Raw genomic sequence first — 23,039 nt, 5'->3', positions numbered from 1 at the left:
GAATGTAGATCCCGTTTATAAAAATAGACGATAAACAGGGATATCAGTACCAAACATGGTGCATGAGGGGATGTTGATGTGTCAAAAAGAATTGTCTTCCTTTTCTACAGTTGTTTCTTTCCTTTTGTAGTTGTTACACATAAAAGATCAGGCTCTCACTGAGTAGTGATTAATTGTTACTTCTCTGTGTGGGGCCAAATGATTAGAGATGCTTTAATTGTATGATTCCAAACACAGCAAGAGGTTTGCTCAGAATAAACGACTGCTCAGTCTGTGTAGGGCACTAATCACCATGAAGTGCATTTTGACACTAATAAAATGGTCATACTAAGTTATAAAAGCTTCTCTTGTCTGGTGGCAAGTTTCTACGTAAGCTTTTGAAAAGGTTAACAATGTTCATTATTGTGATTTGTGGACAGTTTGTTGCCGAAGAAGACGTCAGCAGCAACTAGGTGTTCATACAATGGGTTATTGCTGGCTACAGCTTTGTACAATGAATGTGTTGGGAAGCAAGAGTTGCCTTGGAAATTCCATGTCAGTATCTGGGAACAATGGATTATTTTAGATTTATTTGAACTTGAAAAGCATGTGTTTTTCTCAAATTGAATACTTTGGGGTTATTCAATTAGTCTGGGGTTTACCCCGCGGCTAACTGCAGCGCCGGAGCTATTCAATTAGCGGGGATTACACCGCTTGTGAGTCCTTGCAGTCGGACTAAACCTCGCAGCTCATGGTGCTGCAAGGTACAGTACGCGGAGGAAACACCAAATCAGCGCCCGAAAAAGGTGATTTAATTGAATAGCCTTTACCCGTGCCAAGGGGATTCTGTCCGGTAATTAGTCGCGGGGTAAACCCCACGGCTAATTGAATACCCCCCAGTAAAGGGTATGTTGCATGCATTTTTGGCTTGCTTTTATACTTTTAGCACTATGTACTGTAGCCCAACTATGTGCACACTTATTGCTATATTTACTAATGTCTTATTATCAAACAAAATTCTTAAATTCTGCAGTCTGTAAATAGTCTGATATTTTCATAGTGCGGCAAAGGAATCTGCACGGTTTTACTCTACACATTTCCATCAAATGTGAATAAAAGACTATTCTATGCTATAGTCTCGTTAACATTCACTGGGCATATTGTGATTAAATGATGCATTTGTACATAACTTTTTCTTTGCCAATGATGAATTGTATTTGCCACTTGCGCTAAGGATTCTCATCAAAGTCGTTCATAATTCTCACTTGGTCCCGTTTGACAGTTTGTTTCATATAAATAAAGATAAAATACACACAATAATGTAATATTGTTGGGAGGGTCCAAAATAGTAAATAGGAAGATGATGTCCAAGTTCCTTTCCAAAGTCCAGACAGTCCCACTTCTGTAATATCACCTGAATGTGGTGGACAGGGTACACAGGGCCTAATTCAGACCCACTCGCGAGCGCTGAGCGCTCGCAAGCGGGTCGATGTTGCCCAAGTGCACATGCGCACGACGGAGGCGGCTCCATTGTGCGCATGCGGGAGACCCGAATAACGACGGCCAAGCCGTCGATATGGGTCTCGCACCAAAGGGGGCGTGCTGTCCCGAGACCTGTGGGAGGGCCCCGATTTTTCATGTAACCCCCGCACCCCTGGAAAAGTCTGCACTTCTCCCAAATTCTGCCTACATCCTAGTGAAGTGGGCAGAATGGGGACAATTTTCCCAGTGATCGGCGGGTCTGTGAAGCCTAATGATGCGATTCTATGAGAACTGCATTGTTTGGCCCCGCACCCTAGTTAATATGCGGAATTACTTGCATTTTGCAGTGAGGGGCAGGGCATAATGACGCTAATAGTCTGGCCCTGCCCCCTGCATCTCCTCTCCGGGCAACTCCCGGAGAGAAGAATAAAAATGTCGGTAAGGTACTGTGGACCTCATTCAGAGTCGGTCGTTGCGGCCGCACGGTCGTAAGGGAAAAGGGGCCGGATATGCAAATGATGCACTCGCAAGTTGCGTCCTTAGATCGGATCGTTAGCTGGCCGACCAAGGGGAGGATGCGGCCGTAAGACAAAAAATACGCCCCCTTCTTGTACGCATTACACGTCATCTCCGGCCATATAAGGATTAATCGAGACCATCGGTAACCATCGGAACGGGTCGTAGAGCTTAACGTTGACCATACCCTCTCTTAAGCACTACGATCAGGTCAGTGTACAAACCACCCATGTCACTTGTGCCATGACACTACTTTGTTAATTATGCACTCCCATAAAACGCCGTTCGCATAATGAGGCACGTCTGCGTTCAGATCTCCACTCCCCCGTTTTCAAGCACCTTCCCCTGTTACCACCCACCAATGCCTCATTCTGTCACTCAAACTACCGACCTGGCTGTGTTCAAGGAGAGAGAAATTTCTGATCGTAGCAGCTAGTTTGCGCACGCGCATTGCGAACTTTATGCATGCGCAGTTTAGCGAACATCGGTAGCGTACGACCGTGCAGCCGCAACGACCGACTCTGAATGAGGTCCTGTATGTGTAAAGGTGCATACACATGTAACGATTTTTTGAACGATTTAACTATAACGACGTGGTTATCGTTCAATCGTTGAAAATATCGTTCAGTTTCTGAGTTATAACGATGAAAGATTATCGGTCATGCACGTTCCCATTTGTAGTTTGTAGTTCATTCTGACTGACCAACTGAACGATTTTCATTAAGGGAAGTTACAAAAATCGTTTGTAGTTCAACAAATCGTTCATTACACTTTAAAAAATCTGACAGATAATCTGACAGAAAATCGTTTATAAAATCGTTGGTAACAAAATCGTTGTGTGTGTATGCAGCTTTAAATATAGCACACCACTGCACTGCAGTAGATAGAACCCGGGGTTTATATGAAAATTGTATAGTAAATGTGGATAGAACCTCGTACTCCAATACGCTTGACATTCCTTCAACGCGTTTTGGTGCACCCTTATCAAGATGAGTGTTGGCCACAAGTTGGGCAAACTAGTAAACACGTTTTTTACACACCATTGTGTGTTTCTTATCTTTATTTATGTGAAACTGTAAAATGGAACCATGTGAGAATTTGGAATGAGAATACTGTCAGCTGGAACAATCCTTAGCGCAAGTGGTGTCACTGTTTTTATGTATGTATTTGTAAGTTGGGTACTTACTTCTGACCCACGCTGCTATTTCTATCTTTATATATTTTATATACCATATGCTACCAAACTGAAGCTTTACTTGCACAAATAAGCATTACTATCCATTTTTTCTTCTCAACACTTCCCAGTCTTTTTTAGTTAGTTAATGCCACAAGTGCATCTTTGTTCAGAATATATGAAATAGATAAACTTACTGACACTATAAGAATTCTTTGCATCTTTCCAGCAGTTTCCTGTAGGGGCTCTAAATTTGTTATGACATATTCCTATCACATTGTCTACCAGACAGCTCATCCACTGTCATGATACAATTATTTTCACAAAATCAGGGTTTTAAGTCCTTTTTTAAAATTCAGCTATGATTTTTGTTTGTTAATTTATAAGAAAAATGTGTTGCCCAAGTGAATAGATTATAAATAAATATATATGTAGTGAATAGATTTTATATATATATATATATATATATGTACAGAAATTAAATATTAAATATTGTTTGTATATACAGATTTTTAATTTCACAAATAACAAATTTCTACTCTTTTTTACTCGCAGTCTTGTGTCCTTAGATCTGCCTCAGAGATGATCTGCCGTTCAACTCCATCACTTAAAGATTTAAATCTGACGCCACCAATTGTTACTCGTGCTTTTTGCATTTTTGATGGTGTGACATCTACTACCTTTGGTTTCACTTTTGTAAATAACCCTGTATTTAAAACATTGGAAAAACCGTTAGTAATTTCAATGGGAAACAAAAACATCCTAGATATTAAGGTACGTTGCAAAGTTCACCCTCTAGATTTTTAAATTGATGTTGTTTAAAGGCAACTACTGTACAGCACAGAGCAGCTGACCGGGGGGGCACAGAGCAGGATCCCGGCAACCAGCTGACCAGAGTCACAGAGGAGATTACCGATCACTGTGTAGGTAAATGCTAGCTTTGCAGGGGAGAGGGGGAAGATTGACGGGGGGATCACAGGGTTGGCAGCAGACAGTACATGCACAGTCTCACTCTCAGGGTATTTTTTGGGATGCTCCAGTTGTGCACACTGCAGCTCTTATTACCCCTGTGAGCATCCTGAGGATGTTGCTTTCAGTGCTGTAACTCCCACGCTGGGGCCCCACACCCTGCACATGATGTATCATGTAATGCATTCAGGGGGCGTGGCTAGCAGAGGGCACAGTAAAGCCCTTTTACTGCGCTGTCCTTAAAATATCCCCAATATTCAACCTCATCCAGTGGAGTATCTATAATGGGTGCAGGGTGTGCAATGTACACGGATCCCTGAGTCAAGGAGGACCCACACGGCTCACCATGCACCCACTGACTCTACTCTCCTTGCAGATTTGTGTGCATTTTTTATTTTTGCTTTCCATAACTGGTTTTGATCATGTTAATTTCAGGGAGATAATATTGATCCAGAAGCTGTTAAAGGAGATGTACTGAAAGTTGGAAACAAGAGCTGTGAAATTATTCATTCCAAATCAGATTTGGTCTCCTGTGCTATTTCAAATGACCTGGTCAAATCCAACAGCGAGTTAAAGATAGAGGTAAGGTCTGCGTGCATCACATTTCAGTGCACGGCCTGTGGCACCACAGTTTTACTATGTTTTAAGCTTACCATCTCTGCATAAATTTGTTTCTACATTATTAATGAAGGTCAGATCGCATTTTCGAGAATTATTTAGCAGAACACTATTTGCATTGTTTTACTGTTGTTTACATTTTCAAAATGATTTCTAGGAAAAATCATAAATAATGAAGCCTCACACCTGCAATGAATTACCAACATTTATCATTTGCAACCAGTGTAGGGCTCAACCGCAATTAATTGAAGGAGCTGTAGAAGACAGGTGCAGTCCTGACTGTGAAGGCTTCCCACTAGGCATGCAAACAGATTAAAAATGGCAAATACAACATATTACTTGGTTTCCAGGAGGGAAATGACAGTACATATTTGTTGCCTATCTACAATATAAAGATACCAGATCCACAGTTTAAAGCCAGGGTGAGATACACATGCTGCAAAGGAGAATTTTTTGATGCATTTTGCCAGTCTAACCCCATTCTCACCATTCAGAAGAAGAGTGAAGTGATAGCTGTCACCCAGCTCTATTCATAGAAAGGGCCAGCACTACCATTAGGAGAACCTAGGTTGTTGTAATAGGTGCTATAGGTTAGGGGGATTCTAAAACACTGAATGTTTTTTTTTTTTTTTAATCTATTTATATATTAGTAGAATACAGACAAATTATATTAGACAATGGAGACCACGTAATACACAAAAGTATCCGTGATCAAGGGCGATCAAGACCAATGTACAAAGAGTATTCTTAATAAATGAACATTTAAGAAATATTGGAACACAAGTAATATTAAAATAACTGAAATCCGATGAGGACAGACAGAGAAAACTGCCCGTTATGAATTAAAGTAAGAGGTCTCACATACAGTACAAAGAAATGGGTATCTATTAATGTAACCATTTTCAGTGAGAACTGGTGGTGGGGTGAGGCTAAAGGAAGGCTATGGATAGGTAGGGGGGTTGAAGGCAGAAGAGAGACAAATTGGATCTAGGGAATAGCATGATAGTTATACCCCCTGCCTCTCTCTCTGCACAGTGGATGTCGCGAGCATGCTCGGTGACACCATCTGCTAGCTCTACTATTTTGGTGTCACCCCCTTGTATGGTGTCACCCAGTCAAGGGTGTATCTATAATGGGTGCAGGGTGTGCAGGGAACACGGGCCCCTGGGTCCAGGGGGACCCCGTACCGCACACCCTGCACACATAGAATTACTTACCTCTCCGGAGTCCCACGTCGGCGCGGTTATCCTGCGCTGTAAAAACGACTGTAAAATGGCCACCGCGGCCATTTTCCCGTTGTTTGAGCATGCGCAGTACAGGGAAAATGGCCGCCGCTGCCATTTTCCCAGTGACCAGCGCATCCTCTATAGACTCGTGCGCACTCTAGTGCCCAGAGCCTATAACTCCGGCGCTGGTCGCGCACTGTTAAGTGCACTGCCGGCTGCCGGATAGAGAGGAGGGGGTCCATGTCGGAGACTGCACACGGGCCCCCTCCTCTCTAAAAACGCCTCTGCACCCGGTGCGTCAATAGTGTCACGGATGAGAGTTGTGTGCCCAGAGTCTATAGCGTATGCACGGGTCACCGGGAAAATGGCCATGGCAGGCATTTTCCCTGTACTGCGCATCTGCCAACAACGGGAAAATTGCCGCCACGGCCGTTTTCCAGTCGTTTTTCAGCACTGGACACCCATGCCGACGTGGGACCATGGAGAGGTAAGTAATACTATGGGTGCAGGGTGTGTGGTGCTGGGCCCCCCTGGACCCAGGGGCCCGTGTTCCCTGCACACCCTGCACCCATTATAGATACGCCCCTGTGTGTGAGTGTTTCTGAGTGTTTGTGAGTGTGTGTGTGTGTGAGTGACCCCCAGTGTGTGTGCGTGTCCCTCCCTGTAATGGGCACTGGGAGAACTACATCTCCCAGCAACCCTTGTACCTCCCAGTAGCCCTTGCGCCTCCCAGAAGCCCCCTCCTCGGTAACAAGATGGAGGGGAGGCCACCGTGAGCCGCTGAGACCACCAGAGACCCCCGAGCAGGTGGGTGTATTTTTTTTTATGAATTCTTTTACGCTACGCTGGGTTTTCAGCTGTGAAAACCCCGCAACCACTTTTTTTTTATTGGGTACCATGGGTATCCAGAGCGCGCATACCCACGGTAATCAAAAATTGGATGCGAGAGACGCAAGGTTTTTTACCTCGCTAAACCTCACACCCAATTGGATATGCCCCTAAGGCTATCCACTGTCTTGTTACTGATCAACATCACACAGATTCAAAAACAATGCCCCTACTTAGGTAGACCCTCAGGTCATCACTGAAAGTGTCGTACACAGTCTATAATGGAGCTCCTGATAGGGATTTGTAAATAATTCGTCAGTATCAGGTTTAGAGTAATGACTGTGAGGAAGGGAGTTTCTTTATGTGCTTTGCATTGTTAGGTTACATTTCAAGAAGGTAGCACTTTGGGTGTTCTGCTGACAGTTTATAGGGCTGAGGCTGCGGCTGCTGTGGAAATGGAGGGACTGCAGCAGATGTTGAAGATATCTGCTGTGGTCCCTCCTTGTTACATTTTGGGATACTTAATATTTGCGGGTATCCCCCAAAAATGGATGTTTTAGGAGAATATGCAGCAAACATACTTTAAAAAATAGCCCCCTCTATGTAAGAATGTCAAGCCTTTATCATTTTTCTTACATGTATCTAAAGTGACTGAGGGGCCCATTCATCATCAGGGGCCATAGGGCCCCCGATGATCAACTATCCACCTTGCCACAGGGGATACTTAAGTATCCATCTCACTGCAGGGGATTCTTATCACCGGAGCAATTCATCATTGCTCTGGTGCAGGGACAGCAGCTCCGAAAAGTGTAGAGCGACCTCTGATTGGCTGGCAGGGCATGGAAATTTCAGAATATGTAAAATGTTATTCTTTTTCACTTTTTAAATTTAAGCTCCTGCAAGAAGTCTCCACCATTGTCATTGGCAAAGTGATGGTTCAGCAAAATCAGAATTACACTGGAATATTCACGGGAGTTTTGTCTTGTGTGATATTGCTTTCCGTTGTACTGGGAATTTTTATATGTTTGAAAAAAAGGAAACAACTGAAGGGTAAAATAGTTTTTCTTAAATATATTTGGCACATGTCTGTGCTTTACAGAGGTATTGTACCAGTATATTGATGATGTTTCCTTTACAGATAAAGGTGGTGAGCGAGTGCTATTTGATGGCAGGGTGCACACTCCACACTTGGATAGGCTTGTAAATGCAAGGAGTGTTAGTCCTACCACAGAAATGCTGTCGAGTGAATCTGTAGACTACCGGGCCACATTTCCAGAAGGTAGGAGTACTGCCTTTAGTGATTTTATAACCATATTTAACTTTTATTTTCCTTAATGTTCCACAAATGTTTTACAAGCAAATGATAATAAGCTACAGTATGTGATAAAAGGTGTTGTTGCTATTTATAACATGAGAAGGTCAAATTAAATCACATCCATAGGTTCTAAACTGGATGCGGTTAACATCCCGATGATCGGGATACCAACTGCCGAATCCCGGCGACGGAATCCCGTTCACCGAGAGAATACGGGCACCAGTATCCCAACATGACTGGGGATGCCGATGTCGGAATCCCGGCAGCTGGCATCCCGATCATAAGGAGACCGGGGCAAGGTAAGTATTAGCAGCGGGGGGTGTTAGGTTTAGGTGCCCCGGGGAGACTTAGGGTTAGGCTGTGGGAGGGGGAAGGTTAGGGTTAGGCTCCAGACAGGGGGGATTAGATTTAGGCACCACCGGGGGGAGGTTAGGGTTAGGCACTAAGGGGGGAGAGTTAGGTTTATGCACTTACCGGGAGGGTTTAGTGTTAGGGTGCAGGGTAGGGAGGGTTAGTATGAGGGTACAAAAAAGAAGGGCTTGGGTTAGTGGGTAAATAGGACAGGGGAACAGTACTCACCGTTCCACTGTCAGGATTCCAACTTCAGTATGCTGCTGTCACTGTACTGACAGCCGGCAGCTCCTCCGTCGGTATATCATACCGATTCCATTTTAAACCATTGGTGTCATCAGTGGACAAGTAAACATTAAAAGTGGAAGATGGTCTGGTAGGCAGCAGCAGAATTCCTCAAACATGGGAGTACTTCTTCTACTCTTCACTCAGCAAGGATAATAACATATAAGGACTCATTTATAGTTTGGCATATGTCCATATTTGGGATGTAGTTATGAGACTGGCGGCCGCGATGCCGCTGGTCTAAATCCTGACAGGTGAAGCCCAACACTTAAGATAGGCATCGAAATACCAACGCTGGAATCCAGGAGGACGCCAGCCCAAACGAAGGTAAGCCGGGGCGCTCTTAGTGTTAGCTGCTGGGGGGAGGGTTAGGTTTAGGTAGCATAGAAGGGTTATCATTAGGTTTTGCGGGGGGGATGTTAGGGTTAGGCACCCCTAGGGTGGAGGGTTAGGGTCAGGCACCACTGGGGGGGGTTAGGGTTATGCACTAATGGGGGAGGGTTAGGTTTAGGAATGAAGGGGGGAAACTTAGGTTAAGGCACTAATGGGGAGGATGCAGGGGGGGGGTTTGGGGTTAGGCTACAAGAAAGGAGGGTTAAGGGGAGAAGGGGGATGGTAAGTATACTTACCCGACTCCTGTCGGGATACCAACCATTGGGATGCCGCTGTCTGTATTTTGACAGGAGGCATCCCGACAGCCGGCATTACTTACCGATTCCCCATATTTCAGACACAAATGTAGCTTTGCTGGGTTAAATAAGATGGCAGCCCCCTATGAGAGGCGGATCAGAGCATACAGGTGCAACTGCAGCACAGTACGGATTTGCACATGTACGTTTGGCATCTTTCTTGGGCATGCAGACTATTCTAAGTAGGTCATATGTCCGTATACTCTGATTTCCATGCATATATCTTATGGGCTTCGGCCCCTGGTTCAAAGATACGTGCAACGCAAAATAGCCAAGTAATAGCGTAATTTTGCTGCCTACATTTTACATGTACTGTACACTTAGGTTGCAAATTGTGCTCAACCACAAATAAGTCCCATATTGTTCCCAAAGTAAGTAATTATATGTGCCTTGAACCTGAGACTGCATGTTTGACCTTTGTGCAACTAGCTATGAATCAGAGGTCACTCTGCACTTGCATGGTGAACACAAAGTTTGAAGAGATCACACTACAGTAAAAACCCTTTCACCAATGCCAATTACCGTACTCTGCTTTTGATGTAGGTGACTCCACCATGAATCAAACATTGTTTTCTTTATGATTCATATTTGCACAGTATTATGGGCAGTATAACAGTTATTTTAGCAACATCTCTCTCTTTATCCATTTCACATTTGTAAATGGCAGGTAGTCTTACTTAACCACATTTGACAATTATTGTTATTAATATGGGATGCATACAAGTGTTCTCTCCAGATTTCACTTTGCTGAGCTTAAGGTACGCTGACAGAAATGTTAATAACTGGTCTAATTACCTAATTTTGACTTTACCATCAGAGACAGCTGTTAAGGCCAATGTGATGGAATGAAAGACAAGAGTAAAACCTTTCTATGAAGCAAATTCAAAGCACAAAGCATACATTCATACTAAAGCTAGGTACACAGTCTGATTTTTTTGATTGGACCCACACATGGGATGATTTTTCGGCAAATTGAGAGCCACAATATCTGTGCTACACATTATGCAATTTTTTAATAGACGTTACTGATGTTCGGCCACACCACACTGATTTTACATATGTCCGCACACAAGAAGGATGACGTAGTCGTGAGTAAACTTAGGAAATATGGGCAGATTATCGAGAATGCACACACTGCTTGATATCGGGATATTGAGGACGAGATTTTCTTGGCCGTCCGATCGTATAATCAAAGAAATGCGTTTGTGTATGTTTTTTAACCGTTTTATTGGGAAAATTAAAACGTTCGTTCATACACACAATATAATAAACCAGGCCGATCACACGATTATTGGCAAATCACCCCTATATTTGTATAGTGTGTACCTAGTTTATGGCACAATAGGCAAGCTGATTAATTTAGCATATTCAGAATACAAATTTAAGGAGGACTGTCATATAAAATGCAGGTAATGGATCTACATATCTAGCATTTTCTGTTTTTATTGTTATTGAGCCGTCTGTGTATGTTTAACTGTAATGAAAAATTCAAGGTATTTATGTAATAATACAATTAGGAGATACTTGTGATTAGTGGAAGAAAAAGATTTAGAATCGCAGGAGTTCCCGCAACGACTGCAGCTCGCAATCTATTACATAAGCAACTTAGACTTTTTTTTTTAAATAAACAATAACTACAATTTCAGTTTTTGCTATAAAAAATATACTTTAATCCTCTGAATGAAAGAGAAGACGGATGAGGATTGCTGTGCCCCACATGCAGTGCAGTATAAAGGCTGTTTAAGATCAGCTCATTATATTGTCTAGCAGTGTTCCATCTACTGATCAGATAACAAGTAATGTGTGTATGAAATAAGTATTTCCCTTTACTATCTGCTTCTCTGCATGCCCGATAAGAGGAAGACTTTCACCCAACCTCACATTTCTAGAACGGCAGGATATGAATCACCTCCTGGCATTTCCTTGGTTTCATATTTACCAAACCTTGATTTCTAAGTTGAACGCACATAAATGCAGATGCAGTCTGCAGTTTCTCCTATATGTATCATGGCCATTTACCTTTTATGAGTTAACCCCTTGCATATCACAATTCATACTTCACATAGGCTACATGACTGTAACTGGTAAAGAGTATATATCAATCATTAATGGTCAATGAGCAACAGCATGGGTATCTTAAGTGGTAGGGATGAATCATTTATTCACAAAATGATCTTGAAGGGAGTTTTGAATAGTTATACGATTGTTATCCATCTTTCCTTTTCCAAATGCACATTATTTCCTATGCAAAATCCTGTGTAAATTTGCTCCTACTCCCCTTCCCTCATGTCATAGTTTACTAGCTCAGCTTTGACTTCTATTTCAAATTCCCAAACGTACAGTAAAATGAAGTGTAGGATCAAGGTAGAAGGGGTGCGGGTCAGGTTAACTACTAATGCAAGAGGGAGCAGACCTGCTCTGTAGCAATATAATGCTTTATGATGTTGAGTGCTGGGTACTGAATGAGTTCTGCAGTGTTCAGGAATAGTTAAGTGCTGCAAAGTGGCAAGTGTGAGCATGTAGGCAGAAAAGGTGTTGCCAGTGGGTCATTACGTAGCGTAGCGCTGCCAAGTATTTAAATGGAGTTAGCCACATAAATGTTGTAATTAGGTGCTGTCAAACCAAAAATAAGCAAAGTGATGTCAAACAGGGGGGCTGGTCACTGCAGTGTCCGGAGGGAATAACATAGATCACATTAGTCATTCTTTCTGACACACTAAGGTGGAGTCACCATCGGGGCCTGCTACGCAGACAAATCCCCAGGTGTTTGTATGTTTTATTTCTCCCTTGAGCAATACATGGGCACACAAATACATGCTAAGCTGTGCACTATGCTCATTCAACTCTGACTTAAATATGAGGTGTCAGTCCGTTTATACTTTTCGCCCATGTAAACTAGACGCATATTGTCTGCATAGAAAGCTATTATAAAATGTTTATTTTTGGTGACTCCATATTTTTCTTCTAACATTTTATAGATCAGTTTCCAAATTCATCACATAATGGATCCTGCCGACCAGCTCAGTACCCTGTTAGAGACCTCTCTCCTATTCTGTCCAGTGGAGATTCAGATATTTCCAGCCCACTGTTACAGACCTATGTCCATATCGATCTGAGTGCCTTAAGTGCAGACCTGGTGAAAGAAGTAGAACACATGGTCATTGGGGTGGATCGCCTGCAAGTGCATTTTAATAGAGTAATAGGAAGAGGTAAGCATGTTTTTTGTATATATGTGTTATACTATTATAAATACTCCCTTATGTCATGTTATATTCTTCTTACATTCAGATCTGAAACCTAAAGGTGCGTATCCACTAGCAGATAGTGTAACGACAGTACGATTACAACATTGTAATCATACAGTTGTTCCTCTTCCCCTACAGTGCCTACACTGAACGATATGTTGCTCAGTGTAGGCACCCTCCCTCATCCCTGAACATGGTGAATCTGATGTTATCGGCAGATTGACCAGCATGTTCCGGCAATGATTGATGTCGAAAACGACCAGCGGGAGCGCGCATCGGTGGTCGTTTTCGAGACTTTCATGCCCAATTTATGCATAATTAATGAGCGATTGCACGATTACGATGTCGTAATCATACAATCGCTCATTAATATCTGCTAGTGGGTACGTGGCATTACTAAATTAATGTGTTCTGAATCTTCAGTCACAGAGTATATTTAATTACAATGTAAATGTTAGCAGGTAGAAAAAGAAACGACAGGTACGAAGCTCATGAGCTACAGATACGGTAATACTGCTTACATGGCCTATTTTAACTCCTGGATTGTCTGCACTTCCATTTAATGAACAGTTTTTTAAGGTGGTATTTTTTATATTCATTGTAATACAACCATTAGTGGAAAAGGGACCTCATTCAGACCCGATCGCAAGCGCTGAGCGCTCGCAACTGGGTCGGTGTTTAGGCCCTGCGCACGTGCAGCGGCCGCACCGCACGTGCGCAAGCCCTGGAGCGAGAGAGAAATTCTCTCGCTCCGGAGCTCACTACAAAAGGGGCGGCTGTCAATGTTGATCGACAGCTCGACCCGTTTTGTAGGCGTGGCGGGGGGGTGGTTTCACAAACTGAGGCGTTCCTTAAGGAACGCTTGCCGTTTTGTGGGCGGCCGCACTGACATCAGCAGTGATGTCAGTGGGGAGCTTCCTGCTCAATCAGAGCAGGAAACTCCCTGGGGCTTGCGGTTGCCGAGACCCAACCTTAGGGTCTTGTTGCAAGCCCCGATGGTCGCGATGGACTTGACCATCGCGACCATCAACCTGGTCGGTCTCTAAAGCTGTGGGTGGTAACCCACAGCTTAGCTAGCAACCAGGAGGCTGAACTTGAAAAGTCAAGTGGCCACCCTCATTCAGAGCGAGTGCTCGCTTCTTGCGACCGCCTCTGAATGAGGGCCAATGTCCTAACCTATTGTATATGAGAAAACTATTTCTACTAATGCATTTTGCAGTACCCTAGATTTCATACAAGTAAAAAGAATCGTTTGTAACCTGCACTAACTTTATTACAATGTATTTCTGATTACCAGTGTAACAGAATTTGGAATAAATAATAGAAGTGTAATAGAATTTGGAATAAATAATAGAAGTGTAATAAAATTTGGAATAAATAAATATTGTTTTATTTCAGGACATTTTGGATGTGTATATCATGGTACGCTTTTAGACAATGATGGAAAGAAATTACACTGCGCAGTAAAATCTCTAAATAGTAAGTACAAAGTAGATAATACTGTACCACTGGGAAACTGTCAAACTATATTCACATGCTGTATAGGAGCCCCATGTGTTGATTGTGGCAATTGTTTAGTCTTTACACATTAGGGTTATATTTGCAGCCTTCCAATATGGTTGGCACTCATTTTACATACATAAACATAAACTAAACTTTCTGCGGAAATTGTTACACTAGTTGTGTCTGTAATTACAGAATATCTGCAAATGTGTCACTGAAACGCTGGTCTTAGTGCAGTTACATTTTGTAATAAATGCTATGAATTAAGGACCTGATTGAGACCCGCTCGCTAAGGCACGATCGCTCGCTCTGATGCGTATACTTCGCAGTGCGTGTGCGCAAGCCATTCGCTGAGATCTGATTTTGGTTGCACGTAAGCCACTATCAGGTCGCTACTTTGAGTGACAGTGCCGTTTGTGGGAGGTAACAGGGGAAGGTGCTTGTGAACGGGGGAGTGGATGTGCGAACGCAGGCGTGTCGGGCTGCCAAAACGCAGTTTAAAGGGCGTGCATAAATAGCAAAGTAGCGTCATTGTACATGTCACCTGCATGTATTTCAGCCAGCACTGATCGCTGTGCTTGCGGCAGGTTAATGCAACCTCAAGGGCTGCGAGCAGCTCCAATGGCTCACGATGGTCCCGATTAATCCTTAATTTCCCGGAGATGACGTGTGTTGCGAATGGCATGGGGGCGTCCTTAGACACTTGCAAGCACACTTTGCCGTAGCTTGCTAAAACATAGTGGGCGTCCATACGCGACGTAGTGCGAGCGCTTAATTTAAATATCCGGCCCCTTTTTGCCAGCGAGCGATCGCATCTTGCGAGCGGGTCTGAATGAGCTCCTAAATGTGTAAATGTGTAAACATTAGTTATACCCCTTTTACCCTGACTTAAAAATCCTGGGTTGATGTACGTGAACGCGCATCAATCTGTGATTTTTGGCAGTGTAAAAAGATAAACCTGGGTCCTGGGACCCGGGGATCCAACTCGGGTAACTTGCAGGGTTGGCCACGGGTCGTTCACGTGTCACCCTGCAATGTAAACAGTGCAATCCGGGTCACGATGACCCTGATAGTGCCACTTGCTGCCCGATTGTTCGACTTCAGTGGCGCTTGGAGATGACATTATCTCCAAGCATCCACTGCAACCAGGGCCGGCCTGACCAGCGCTCCCCACCCTGCCTCAGGAGCACAGTGGAGAGTGAGGTAAAAGGGAGGGGGAGAGATGGAGAGACGGAGGGAGGAGAAGAAGCGCTGCTTACCTGCGCCAGAAGAGCCATGTCGTTGCAGACCCGGCTCCGGTGTGAACGGTGTATGCCCGGGTCGGCGCTGCGGTGTAAAAGGGGTCTGTCCCGGGTATCAACTGGGTTGGAGACGTGTTCCAAATCCCGGGTCAGATACGTGACTTTGGGATAAAAGAGGTATTAGTAATCAACATATGATACTGTGCAAATGTTTTAGGCAGGTATGGAAAAAATGCTGCAAAGAAAAATGCTTTCAAAAGGAAGTGTTAATAGTTTATTTTTATCAATTAACAACCTGCAAAGTGAATGAACAGAAGAGAAATCTAAATCAAATCAATATTTGGTGTGACCACCCTTTGCCTTCAAGACAGCATCAAATCTTCTAGGTACACTTGCACAAAGTCAAGGATTTTGTAGGATTATGTATGAGTAACCAATCATACTAAACAGGCGATAATGATCATAATTTTCATATGTAGGTTGAAACACAGTTATTAACTGAAATAGAAACGGCTGTGTAAGAGGCTTAAAACTGGTTGAGGAACAGCTAAACTCTGCTACAAAAGTTAGGTTGTAGATGACAGTTTCATGTCACAGTTCATACACCCAGGGGCGTAGGGAGGGCGGTTCCACCAGAGCGCGAGCTCCAGATGCCTTAGTTGCCAGGGGGCGCCCCGAAGTCGGACTCCGAAGTAGCTGACGGCCTGCCGAGTTCGTGTCCAGCCTGCCAGGTGCTGTGTATACAGAGCAGCAGCAGCGTCCTGTCCTGCCTTCCTGCTGCTCTAGTGAGAGACTCCGTGGTCAGAGGAGTGTGTGCTGATCCCTGATTGGTGGAGCTCAGTACATGTTCATCTGACCCACAGCAGAGGGCAGGGCTACAGCAGCATGTCCACGAGGAAGAAGCTGCAGGGTACACATTAAGGTGAATGAGGTACCCCAGTTATGTCTATCACCCTCCCTGCCTGTATGTGTGTATGTGTAACCATTCATTCCTATGTATGTATGTGACCCTGCCTGCATGTGTGTGTGTGTGTGTGTGTGTGTGTGTGTGTGTGTGTGTGTGTGTGTGTGTGTGTGTGTGTATGTATGTGTGACCCCATACCTCCCAACATGACCCTCTCCAGGAGGGACACAATGCTCTGGTCCTGGACTTGCCTGGTAAGAGGTGGGGCTGCAGCGCAGTTCAAAATTTAAATAGGGGAGTCATACCAACTGCCATTTCACACGCTGCCAAACATCACTGGCTGGGATCACTGGCAGTTGGTGTGACTCCCCTATTTGAATTTTGGACTGTACTGCAGCCCCACCTCTGGAGCCACCACCAATCATAAATTACCAGGGAAGTCCTGGACCAGAGCATTGTGTCCCTCCTGGAGAGGGTCATGTTGGGAGGTATGGTGACCCTGCCTGTATGTGTATATATGTATGATCCTGCCTGTATGTGTATATATGTATGTGACCCTGCCTGTATGTGTGACCCTGCCTGTATGTGTGATCCTGACTGTATGTGTATGAATGTGTGTATGTATGTGTGAACCTTCCTGTATGTGTATGTGTGTATGTATGTATGTGCGACCCTGTCTGTATGTATGTGTGACCCTGCCATGTATGTATGTATATATATATAGTGGCTATATTATATAGCACACACTTTGGGGGGGGGAGCACCGTAGCACGCTCGTGCTCTGGGCGCCATGGCCACATGCTACACCTCTGCATACACCATGTCAAGACTGAGCACAGCAACAAGACACAATGTAGTTATACTGCATCAGCAAGGACTCTCCCAGGCAAAGATTTCAAAGCAGACTGGGGTTTCAAAATGTGCTGTTCAAGCTCTTTTGAAGAAGCACAAAGAAATTGACAACATTGAGGACCGTTGACGCAGTGGTCGCCAAGAAAACTTAGTACATCAGATGAAAAACACATCATGCTTACTTCCCTTTTGAAATCGCATCTATTGTTTGGAGAAGTCTGGCCAGAAGTGGTCTTCATGGAAGAATTGTGGGAAAATGGCCATACCTTCGACGTGGAAACAAGGCCAAGTGACTCAACTATGCACGAAAACATAGGAACTCGGGTGCAGAAAAATGGCAGCAGGTGCTCTGGACTGATGAGTCAAAATGTGAAATATTTGGCTGTAACAGAAGGCAGTTTGTTTGCCGAAGGGCTGAAGAGCAGTACAATAACGAGTGTCTGCAGGCAACAGTGAGGCATGGTGGAGGTTCCTTGCAAGTTTGGGGCTGCATTTCAGCAAATGGAGTTGGGGATTTGGTCAGGAATAATGGTGTCCTCAATGCTGAGAAATACAGGCAGGTACTTATCCATCATGCAACACCATCAGGTAGGTGTCTGATTGGCTCCAAATTTATTCTGCAGCAGGACAACAACCCCAAGCATACAGCCAATGTCATTAAAAACTATCTTCAGCGTAAAGAAGATAAAGGAATCCTGGAAGTGATGATAAAGCCCTGATCTCAACATAATGGAGTCTGTCTGGGATTACATGAAGAGACAGAAGGATTTGAGCAAGCTTACATCCACAGAAGATCTGTGGTTAGTTCTCTAAGATGTTTGGAACAACCTCCCTGCCGAGTTCTTTCAAAAACTATGTGCACGTGTACCTAGAAGAATTGATGCTGTTTTTGAAGGTAAAGTGTCTCTCTCTCTCCCCCCATTGTCTCTTTCTCCATGTCTCCTTCCCCCCACCGTAGCAATCATGGCAACAGCACCCTGATCCTCCTCCAGTCACAGGTAGGCTCGATATCTTCTCAGACCATGGGGTCTATACATGAGGCAAAGCCCTGTTTACCTGAAATCAGGGCTCTTCTCTGCTTCATGCTATTCATGGAGCTAGTTTACCATGGAGAAATGTATGCCTACATCGCATCGCCATACTTTTGTATGGGAGTGCAATTCATGAAGGAACGGATAGCTCAGTTTTCCGTTCCTCTCCTGCAGTACAGATTCACCATCTGAGGATGGCATTATCTGTACTGCAAGCCGAACAGAGCAGGGAGGCTGCATACTTCCCTGCTGTCTGCCCAGAACTCGTGCTGGCTCCGCCTCCCTTCTGCCAGCGTCCATTGCAGCAGGTCTGATTTTAACTGCTGCTCTTGGACTCTGGAGCATTCACAATGAGAAGAGGACATATTGAGGCACCCGATATGTCTGTTTTCTTACTGCGTACAGGGTTCGCGGAGGGGCCGGACAGCACCCAAAGACACCGGACAGGCAAGTGTACATGAATGGCTACTAAACATCACCCCCATGTACTTACTACTTAGACCTGTCCCCTCTCTGTGTCTGTCACACAATCAGAACAGGAGTGTGGCCTGTTCCTGGGGTGGAGCTCTGAGTGAACACCTTAGCTGAGGCTGCCAGACAGGGGATGGGAGCTGCATGGAGACCAGATGATGGGGAATTAAAACCTGCACTCAGGGACACCGCGTAAGCATCTTGTGTACTGGTTTCTTTTATGTCTCTGATTGGACAGTGAGCAGCTGCCAGTGACTCCTATCCTGTTGTGTCAGCAGTAATGTGTGTAGGTGGTGGAAAATATGGACTACAGATGTGTCCTCATACATCTATGCTGCAGTCACTCCAAACAACTCGTGAGACTCTGCGAGTGCCAGGCTTCTTTTTTGCATCTTCTTTTACCGAAACTGTGTTAAGTCACAATTCAATAAGACTAGGAAGCATCGGGAGGCTGTGCTGATTAATTTGATGTGTGACACTTGTATATCTGTATGCGACTAAGAGCCGTATTCAGTTTGAGCGGACCCGCGATACTTTTCCGCCTTCCGGACTTTTCGCCTACATCGAATGTTTTGTAGGCGGAAAAGTATCCCCGTATTCAATTTCAAAGTACGCGAAAACGGGTCCCGGCGAAACTTGAACAGACGGTAAGTACTGTCAGATTAGGGGAAATCAGCCTGACACCCACCAAAAGATACTCTGACATGGGGGTTAGCTATGGTTACCCCCGATTTGGCTTGCTGAAGGTATTTGGTGTTTTTAAACGGGCTCAATAGCTACTAAATAGCATTTTTGTATAAGTGGTGCAGAATAGTATTCAGGAGTCTTTTTTGCAGAAAATAACTTATCCCAGCAAATTTGGGGTACTTGAAAATGGGGGTCAGCATATTTTAAAGTTGCTAAAGTTAAGTTGAAAAAATCGTGAAAAATCCACCTGCCGCAAGCCCCTGCAATGCGGGGGGACGTGGCCGGGACAAGGGGGCATGGCCGGCGGGTGACAGCACTTGTGGGCGTGGTTACGCGATCGCGTCAGTTTGGCCCCACCCCCGTTACACAATGCCAATAAAATAGGCATTGTGAAGCAGGGGGTGGGGCCAAAATGACGCGAATCGCATCACCGCCCCCCCTTCCCCCGCTGCGGGGGTTGCTGGGGTTATTGTGGGAGGGGGGTTAGGAGGGGTGGGCGGCAGCCAGGAGAATTGCCTGCCTGGCACCCGATTTTCGTGAGGCTCCCGACCAAATCGGAAGGGTAGGCAAGTATGTGTTGTACCTGCTCGGGACCTGCTCTCTTTTGGAGTGGCAGATTTTAATATGAATTGTGTGTACTACAGATTAGCATTTTGTGAATTGTGGAAACTACTCTTTGGCATAAGATGAATTATAGGGACTACAGTTTGGCATAATGTGAAGTGGGGGGACTACTTTTTGGTATAATGTGCTTTGTGGGGACTACTCTTTGGCATAATGTGAATTGTGGGGACTACGGTTTGGCATAATATGAACTGTGGGCATTGCTATTTGCATAATGTGAATTGTGGGGACTAGTCTTTGGAGGGCTCTGGACCAGCCATAAAGGCAGAGGGACACTCCTCCACCCTCAGTGCACATAATAATAATGTAAGACAATGAAAAGGTATCCAGTATCACTTTCATTTGCATATTGTCTATTCTTCTTATAACACCAAAGTAGCAAATGGTATACATCATACTGAGTTTTGTCTTTTACTGAATCTTTCAGGGATTACAGATATTGAAGAAGTTTCACAATTTCTCAAGGAAGGTATCATCATGAAAGATTTCAGCCATACAAACGTCCTGTCCTTGTTGGGGATCTGCCTGCCCACAGAGGGCTCTCCTTTGGTCGTGCTGCCATTCATGAAACATGGAGATCTCAGGAACTTTATTAGAAATGAATCTCATGTATGTACATAAAACAATCACTACATATAGTAGAGTTGTCTACAGGGCAGAGGTTTAGGCATCTTAGTTGCTTTGTATCTTAAGGTAAAGTGTTGTTAAAATCAAACTTCTATTTAATATTTATATAAGCCAAGATATTTGTTATATTGTTATCTATAATTTTCTTATGGCAGTTGGAAAACTGTTTTGTTTTATTAAGAGGTTTCTGGTGATTAGAATGTCATTTCCAGGTTTAAAACCCTGGAGTACAGGTTCATCAGGCAATGCATGATCACATTCACAATTCTGCTTCATATGGAATCTTGTTAAGTCCTACAGCCAATATATAATCCAATTTTTTATAATAGCTCAATTGAGCAATCAACCTTAAATACAGGATCTACATCATGGACCACAACACAGGCTACAGATTTGGGCTGAAACAGTGTAGTTAAAGAACCAGGATTTGAATAACCTACTACCTACCTGCTCAGCTGTATATTCATCCCTCTTAATTGTCTTCTCCTGTAAACTCAGTATGATGCAATCAGACATATAAAAGCGTACATATTATAAAGTAATATAGTTCCTGAAATATTTGATAAGTTTACACTTGCCTTTTCGGCATGCTGCCTGTAGCATCTCAGTTCTGTAAGCAAAGCTACTTTGCATGGCAATATTTTCTGTTAAACCTCAGTTTCTGCAATTGTCTTACGGTCTTGAAGATAATAGCAATGATGTACCCATATTGCACATTGATGCACTGGCACACTACAGAATGGCGGGTGATTTCAGGGAAAGAATTACTGTCATGCTTTGTTGTATATTTATTAAAGTGACTGTTTTTAGAAGTGGAGATGTTACCCATAGCAACCAATCAGATTCTACTTAACATGTAATGTAACTAGCACCTTCTAGAACAGGGATGTGGAACCTCAGGCCCGGGGGCAGTATAAGGTCCCCGGGCCTGTCATTTGGTCTGGCCCTCTGAGCTTTTTTATGCTAGCCTCATCTGGCTAGCAGGGTGCCTAGAATGGCATCCTGCAGCCAGAATCTATGCAGCAGTGCCGCCTGGAGTGTCCTTAGGACGCACTTACAGCTCCCCAGTGCATCCTCAGGATGCTCCAGGAATTGCTCCACCGGCAAACGTGGCCCCAACCCTGTGTGATGTCACACAGAGGGGGCGTGGCTTGCACCAGGACCGCAAATAATGTTATATATATTAAAATGGCCCTCGGCAGAAAAAAGATTCCCCACCCCTGTTCTAGAAGATAAAAGCTAGACTCTGATTGGTTGCTATGGGCAATATATCCACTTATAAAAACTCTCACTTTAGTAAATATACCCCTTTGTGTTGTTGTTTGAGTTTTGTGTCTGTTTATGCCACTCTCTAATGCTGGTAACACACATTTGAATCTGGTCATTTGGCCTTTACTATCATATATGACAGGGAAAGTGACTAAAAAAAACTATATGTGTGGTTATCTTATGTTGCCTATTTGCGCTGAGGATTTCACAGGTTTATGGGAAACAAACTAATGCATATAATGGAGATGGAACTTGTGTATAAAACGACCTGGTGTTAGGTACACTCTACCATTGATTGTATATTAAAAGAGCAAGGGGGCAAAATAGAGGGAGCAAAGAGTCTAAATATTTTAAATATACTTGGACCTTAGCACACCTGCTTCTTGTGTTGTATTTCCTGCTATGATGCCTCAGGGTCGATTTAAAGTAACTTTTGGTGTCGGCTAAATATATCTTAGCAATATCATGTGATCTTTCACAGACAACTAAAAAACTATTAATTATGGTATGTGCTCACAAGGGTTATTTCATTTGATTTTGTTTATGACAGATGAAATGAGCAGAGATGGAATAGCTCATAAAAACCATTGATCAAATAGGGACAGGGAAAGGAAAACATTCTCTAAGTACCTCTGACCCTGCTCCATCATCCACCTGGTGCAAGGGCCCATATCCTACAATTTTATTATATCACAGAAGGTTTCTCAAGTGCATGGGTGCAAACTACCATTAATACTCACAAATATGTATACCTGTCCAGAAGATGGCTGTCTTTAAGCAAACAAGTTCTACGCATGCTTGCCAACTCTCCCTCGTCAGGGAGAATCCCTGAAATAGTAGCAATCTCCCTGTCTCCCTGAAGAGTCTAGCAATCACCCTCATTTCATCCTTACCCCCATTATGAAGCTGTTATATTAAAAAACAGAGATATATACATTCAAATGGGATCATTAGTGTCATTTCCTTGCATTGGTTATTATAAGGCACAATGATCCCTATGAATTTTTGAAAAGTATTAGTGTGTTTTCATCAACAAACAGATCTTACTAACTGCTTTTGGGCTGGGTTTACATTTGGATGTAAGTCAGGTTTAGGACACGCTTCTCAGATGTAGCAGTACACGCCCACTGTAACACGCGCTCATAGGTGCTAC

General features: G+C 43.8%; 1 protein-coding gene across 1 annotated transcript in view; it reads left to right on the top strand.

Annotated features, from left to right (window-relative positions):
* The window catches only part of MET (MET proto-oncogene, receptor tyrosine kinase), a 174,958-nt gene that overhangs the window by 132,826 nt on the left and 19,093 nt on the right, over window positions 1-23,039 (top strand). Inside the window, exons 12-18 of the mRNA XM_088456256.1 lie at window positions 3,707-3,925; window positions 4,556-4,702; window positions 7,686-7,842; window positions 7,931-8,071; window positions 12,411-12,641; window positions 14,076-14,156; window positions 20,418-20,599. Coding sequence (XP_088312382.1) covers window positions 3,707-3,925; window positions 4,556-4,702; window positions 7,686-7,842; window positions 7,931-8,071; window positions 12,411-12,641; window positions 14,076-14,156; window positions 20,418-20,599 — 1,158 coding nt within the window. The remainder of the gene's footprint in view (window positions 1-3,706; window positions 3,926-4,555; window positions 4,703-7,685; window positions 7,843-7,930; window positions 8,072-12,410; window positions 12,642-14,075; window positions 14,157-20,417; window positions 20,600-23,039) is intronic.

Source organism: Taudactylus pleione, unplaced genomic scaffold, assembly GCF_031769625.1.
Source record: "Taudactylus pleione unplaced genomic scaffold, aTauple2 ptg000041l, whole genome shotgun sequence".
Taxonomy (NCBI): domain Eukaryota; kingdom Metazoa; phylum Chordata; class Amphibia; order Anura; family Myobatrachidae; genus Taudactylus; species Taudactylus pleione.
This window is presented reverse-complemented; position numbering and strand designations above follow the sequence as displayed.